Genomic DNA, 5990 nt, shown 5'->3' on the forward strand with positions numbered 1-5990 from the left:
GCAACATTTGGGCCCGAAAGCAGAAATGCCTGGGTCCGTGGGCACAGGCCTAGGGGTGGAGCCCTAGCCAGGGACCCGTCCTTCTCTACCCAGGACTTTCCTGCCCCCATCCTGTATCACTACCCTGCTCTATCCCAAACGGAGAACCAGCATTCTCATGCTGAAGTAGTCGGTGCTTCCCAGCACCAGCCTGCCTTTACAGAACACTGAGCTTTCATGTTTGATCACATGGCTCAAAGAACCAGCCTAAGAGAGTGTGAATGTGGCCAGTGTTACCACTGCCTTGTCTGGATCCTGTTTCCCGCACATGGGTCTAAGCAACTTGAATCATTAAAATTATACGTACAGGTAACAACACATGGAACCACGCGAACACCCTCCAAATGTAAGTGGGGATATTTCTTAGTGGATTAAGAAAAGTACTAACATTTCCTAGCTGCACTTCTTGTGTGAACTTTTAAATCGGTACTTCCAGAACTTAGAATATTTCCGATACAGCACAGTGATTACAACACACACACACACACACACACACACACACACGCACCCACTGAATATATTCCAGAGGAGCCTGCTTTGTGTTCTGTTCTCCAAGCACAGCGAGAACAGCCACAAGTTCCTCTACAAGAAATGACGGGAAATCTTGGAAGTTATTCCCACTCTTTGGGAGCTCTGCGAGAGCTTTGTTCCCATGGAGATGGCTTCTGTTGCCTCAGAAAGAAAGTGGGTTTAGCCTCTCAGCACAGCAAAGCGCGCAGTCCTTCTGTGGAAGGACGAGCAGAAGCTGGGCAGGCTGTTCCTCCATCAGAGGAAGAGAGGGGGACATTGCCACAAATACTGGCCAGGATTATCCACCTTCTGTGGGGAAACCCAAGAAGACCCACAGGGACTTTTCCCTGCATATATTGTATGCCAGTTCCTAAAAATTAGTATCTACTGCCCCATTTGGGTCATTGTATGTTGGGAGAAATGTAACCATGACAATTACCCCAAGAGTCAATGAAGTCTTACTCAGTCTGCACATGCCCTACAGTTTTTGATCATTCTCTTATTTCGAGATCAGAGCTTGGTGAATTTCCAAATATTTTTCCATTCTGTGCACTGTACTGGTCACCATGGAGCTCTTCATAAGAACAGGACCTACGCTCACAAGAGCACACCTGATCTGAAGAAAGAGGATGGGATATGTGAATCCCACACTTTAAATATGCGTAGGTGTAGCTGTGTGTAGTTGCAGTTTTAGGGACTGAATATCTAAAAGGCTGAGGCGTGAGCACCCACGGAACGCGGGCACGGCTGTGTGGGTGAGCCACTCTGGATCTGATATTAAGGGTTCTTTCATAGCAACGCTCTTCCCTTCTCACTCCCTCCTCCTCCTCAGAGGGGAGAGCGGTGAATAATTTAACATTCCAGACCCCACATACCTCATCCCACCTGAAGGATCATGCTGTTCAGGTCAGTCTGCTGATAACAGGGAAAGTTGGGAAGTTGCATTTTGAATCTTAGACAAGTTGTAGAGACAACACTAGAAGTAGTATCACATTTTCTTCCTCCATTAACACATTCCTGGTTGAAGACACAGGAGCCTAAAGGAAGATATGTTGAGTATTGTTTATTCTGTAGCCTTTGGGATCCTGTGATCATTTGGAAACAAGGAACCACAATAAGAAACACAAAGCAAACATCAGCTCCACAGTTTCCTTCACAAAACTTTGGTGAGGGTTTCTGTGCTTATCAACATGGTAGGGGGAAAACCCAGTCCAAGTCCCCCTACCTGGTACTGTAATGTTTTCAAGGACATTCCAATTATTCTTGATTGTTCTAAAATTTGAATTTATTTTACCTTCGAAAACGTGAAAATTTTCCCTGAATTTTGTCTTTTAGGCATTGGAACCCGCTTTTGGAAATATTTCACCTCCGTCGGCTGATGAAGAGACAATGCCCAAATACGTTGGCCGCAAGAATCAGAGTGCCACTCTCCTGGGACAAAGATCGTCATCTAACAATTCAGCTCCTCCAAAGGTGAACCTTTGTGCTTAGCATCTGTAAAGAGCAGCAGAAGTTCTGTAAACAAACACACACAGCCCATCAGCTCCTCACCACACAATTTCTCCTCCCTGGGTGAGCATGGTGCTCCCTGGAGTCCTGACACACCCCGTCAGCTCCTCACCACACAGTTTCTCCTCCGTGGGTGAGCATGGTACTCCCTGGAGTCCTGACACACCCCGTCAGCTCCTCACCACACAGTTTCTCCTCCGTGGGTGAGCATGGTGCTCCCTGGAGTCCTGTGTTCTTCCAAGGACACAGTGCATGCCTTTCAAACAAGTTCCTAACCCTTAGCACTTCTTGCTGCAGAGCAGATTCCAAGTCCTCCTGCTGCTTCCCTCTGAGCGCACTCACAGCAGCAAGCGTCTGGCTGGGCCGAATGGACTTGGGGGCTTTGTTTCCGTGGGTGCAGCCTGCAGAGGTGATGTGCATGGCACTCTCTCCACGTGCCGTGGCCATTGTGTCTCAGGGCTCACAGCCTCCCGCACTCCCTGCTTCTGCACTGCTGTCTTGCACCTGCTGCTTGTCGGCGTGGACTCCTCTGAACTGGGGTTGCACTGTTAGCTTTGGGGCCACAGTATAGGATGCTATTTTGTTTCTTGTTGGGAATAGGCCCCCAAATCTGGCCATAAACTGGCCCCAAAACTGGCCATAAACAAAATCTCTGCAGCACTGTGACATGTTTGTGATGGCCATGATGCCCACACTGAAGGTTGTGGGTTTACCAGAATGAGGGCAAGGAACACCTGGCCCACCCAGGGTGGAAAACCGCTTAAACACGTTCTTAAACTACAAACAATAGCATGCGCGATCTGTGCCTTAAGGACTTTCTCCTGCTGCAGATAACTAGCCAGAGCCCATCCCTCTATTTCGGCCCATCCCTTTGTTTCCCATAAGGAAGAATACTTTTAGTTAATCTATGATCTATAGAAACAATCAAATTATCACTGGCTTACTGTCAATAAATATGTGGGTAAATCTCTGTTCGTGGCTCTCAGCTCTGAAGGCTGCGAGTCCCCTGATTTCCCACTCCACACGCTCTACTTCTGTGCGTGTGTCTTTAATTCCTCTAGCGCCGCTGGGTTAGGGTCTCCCTGACCCAGCTGGTCTCAGCAGTCTCTATCAAATTTTTCTTTGTTAAAATTAGATCCTCTTTAGAACATTCTGCCAGCCAGTGTGTCTCTTCCTGTCCTAGCTTTGTGTCACCCTCATACTCAGGAGGCAAATATCGTGAGTCCTCAGCCAGCAACTGATACCCCCAACTCCTGAAGATGATTTATCCCTTTGCATTCTTTCCCAAAGCAACTGCTGGTCAGATAACACTTTATTCCCTGAAGAAAGATCAGAAGTCGACTCCAAGCATTTGTCACAAGTAGGAAAATAGCTTTTTCAGATCTATGAGTACAAAGCATCGCAAGTCCCAGGATGGACTGCACAGGCCCAGCCTCCTGTGAGATACGGACTTCTCTCATGCTCCCTCATGGACCTGAGTTAATCACAGGCATGCTGGGCAATGTACGAGCAAATAGATAACTGAATGTGTGGCTTATCCACGCCTTGAAACCATCACTTTTTAAATAGCGCAAAAGGTAGACAGTTATTTTTATTATGCATTTTTGAATTGAGCTTCAAGCACTTTATTTCACTGCTGACTTTATTCTACAATATCAGCCATATATTGGAATCCTGAATTCCACAGGAGCGTGGGCTGTAAAATGGGGAATCAGAGACACCAAGTAGTGGATGCCACCTGTGTCCTTCTGTAGGAAGCAGAGGTAGAATCATCTGGATTCTGTGATACCTGGTGTGATGTGTTGCTTAACATTTAAAAAATATATAACGGCTACTAATGCAAACATTTCCCACATTTATTTTCAGCCAATGAGTTTAAAGATAAGAAGAATTAACTTGTGGAAAACAACACCACAGGAAAACAGAGCTAAAAGTCTTTCCGGGAGACGTCAAGGCAGAAGAGCAACACCCACTGGAAGGCCGACTCCCTGTGCAGAGAGACGGAGGGTGTCTGAAGATGGAAAGGTGGCCTCGGACACCTGTGCCACTCTACACTGGCTGAATGGAAAATTCAGATTCAGAGAAAGTTCCACTTAGGTCTAATAAAAGTACTCAATTTGTTATTCAAAATAGACCAAGTAATTTATTCAACTAATATGTTTCTATAGATAAAACCTTGAATTTCTTCAGAAATGTCTTTAATACTATAAAAGCAAACAACTTGAATTGGGTTTTAAAAATCAGTTGCTTTCCTGAGCTCTGTAGTTGGTATATTTCTGCAGAGTCTTTTGACCTACCCTGTAGTGCGGGGTGCAGGGCTGTTGGGTGAGCCCTGGCGTCTTGCTGGAAATCGAGGATGGCTGAAGATGGCTTTGTGCTCCCAGCCTTTGGGCTCAAGGTATTGCCCACTCCAGGGACCTTGTGACAAGGCAGGCCTGTGACTGTCGTTGCTCCAGGCTATGCATCCATCTTCCTGAAGTCTGCAAGACTCGAGGGGCAGAAAATCACCAGTACAGGCTTCCCAGGCCGCCATGCTGCAGGAGCAGATGGCAGCAGCCAGAGGAGCTGGTGAGCAGGGTCCGGGACTCCTGTTTCCATGCTCCCAGTAAAATGCGGGGCCTTCTTGTGGATACTCGTGAGCAGAACATCTTACTATGGCAAGGACATGTCCTTCATGGAGCTGCCTAATTTGTGGCCACTTTTTGTCTGATTCTCTCATTGGTTTCTTACCTGTGAGACTTGCCGACATCCCCAGCCCTTCACCCCACACACAGCCCACATGTCGGTCTCTAGGGGCCATGACTGGAGATTCCGAATCCTAGCGGTCACTTCCCTCTGAGCATCTGGGGGAAGGCGTCTGGCTGGGGCTGGGTGGACCTGGGTGCTTTGTTCCCCTTTCTCCATTTGCCAGCCCACGGCGTTGCTGCCACCCTGATGGAGTGCCCTCTCGTGTGGCACCTGCCTGGCTCCTTTCCCAAGCCCCAGTTCTGTCCATGCAGCTGTGGGTGCTTCCTGCACTGGGGGTCCCGCCGGGAGGAGCCAAGAGTGGCCCTGGGGGAGTCAGGAAAGAATTCCCTCTTCACCTCACTGCCAGAAAATGACCATAGCAGCTTCGCCACCCCTGCAGGAACCTATCTCGGTAAAGAAATGGAGCCTATGTGGTGGCCGAGCCTCAGGTGTGGCCAAGCTTCGGGTGTGACCCTTATGCACAGCACAGCCCAAGCCTGCGGATACCATTCGCCCTGGGCTGCCTGGCACCTGGACTTCTTCCCATCCTTGGCCAAGGCCTGTGTGGCCCTTCAGGGCCGAACCCGACACTTGTCTTCCTCCTGAGTCCGCTCCCCCGGCCTCCTGCCCCCAAGCTGCTTCATGGCCTCTGCAGGGAGCTTCGTAGAGGTGAGGCTGGTACCGTCTGTCTGCTTCAGACCACCGCAAGCTCTGCATGCCCTCACAGTCCCCTCGGTGCTTCTCTGTGGGGTGGGGAAGCCCTTCCCATGAGGTCTGCACTAGCCTGGCTGCCTTGTTCCCACCGGCCCCCCCTCCCCTTCAGGCCCCCAGACAAGATCTCAGTTTACTTGCTGGTGCCGGGCAGAATGGGGAACCTTGTCTCCCACCCACTTGCTAGCATCTGCGCAACCTCCAGGCATCATCTCAGCTGACAGTGACGCCATCCTGGGGAGGCTCCCCTGACCCCCGGCTCTCCTGGAAGCCTGTGGTGCTCCTTCACCCTTCATAGGTCTCGTAAGCCAGTGTCACAAGGATCCGGCTTTTCTCTCCTGTGTCTGCCTGCCGTGGGACTGTGGGCAGCTTCAGGGCCCAGAGAGTGCCTTTCCATCCGTGAATCTCCTGATCCGTCAGAATACTCGGAAGAGAGTGATGCTCAAGAAACACCACGGAGTGTATTCAGTAAAGAATTAATGCTCCTGACAGGA

General features: G+C 49.6%; 1 protein-coding gene across 1 annotated transcript in view; it reads left to right on the forward strand.

Annotated features, from left to right (window-relative positions):
* Window positions 1-5990, forward strand: part of TCP10L (t-complex 10-like) — a 15141-nt gene extending 9151 nt beyond the window's left edge. The window contains exons 4-5 of the mRNA XM_011989045.1: window positions 1885-2022; window positions 3925-5990. Of these exons, the coding sequence (XP_011844435.1) occupies window positions 1885-2022; window positions 3925-4155 (369 nt within the window). The 3' untranslated portion in view covers window positions 4156-5990. The remainder of the gene's footprint in view (window positions 1-1884; window positions 2023-3924) is intronic.

The sequence above is a fragment of the Mandrillus leucophaeus genome, unplaced genomic scaffold, assembly GCF_000951045.1.
Source record: "Mandrillus leucophaeus isolate KB7577 unplaced genomic scaffold, Mleu.le_1.0 Scaffold345, whole genome shotgun sequence".
NCBI lineage: Eukaryota > Metazoa > Chordata > Mammalia > Primates > Cercopithecidae > Mandrillus > Mandrillus leucophaeus.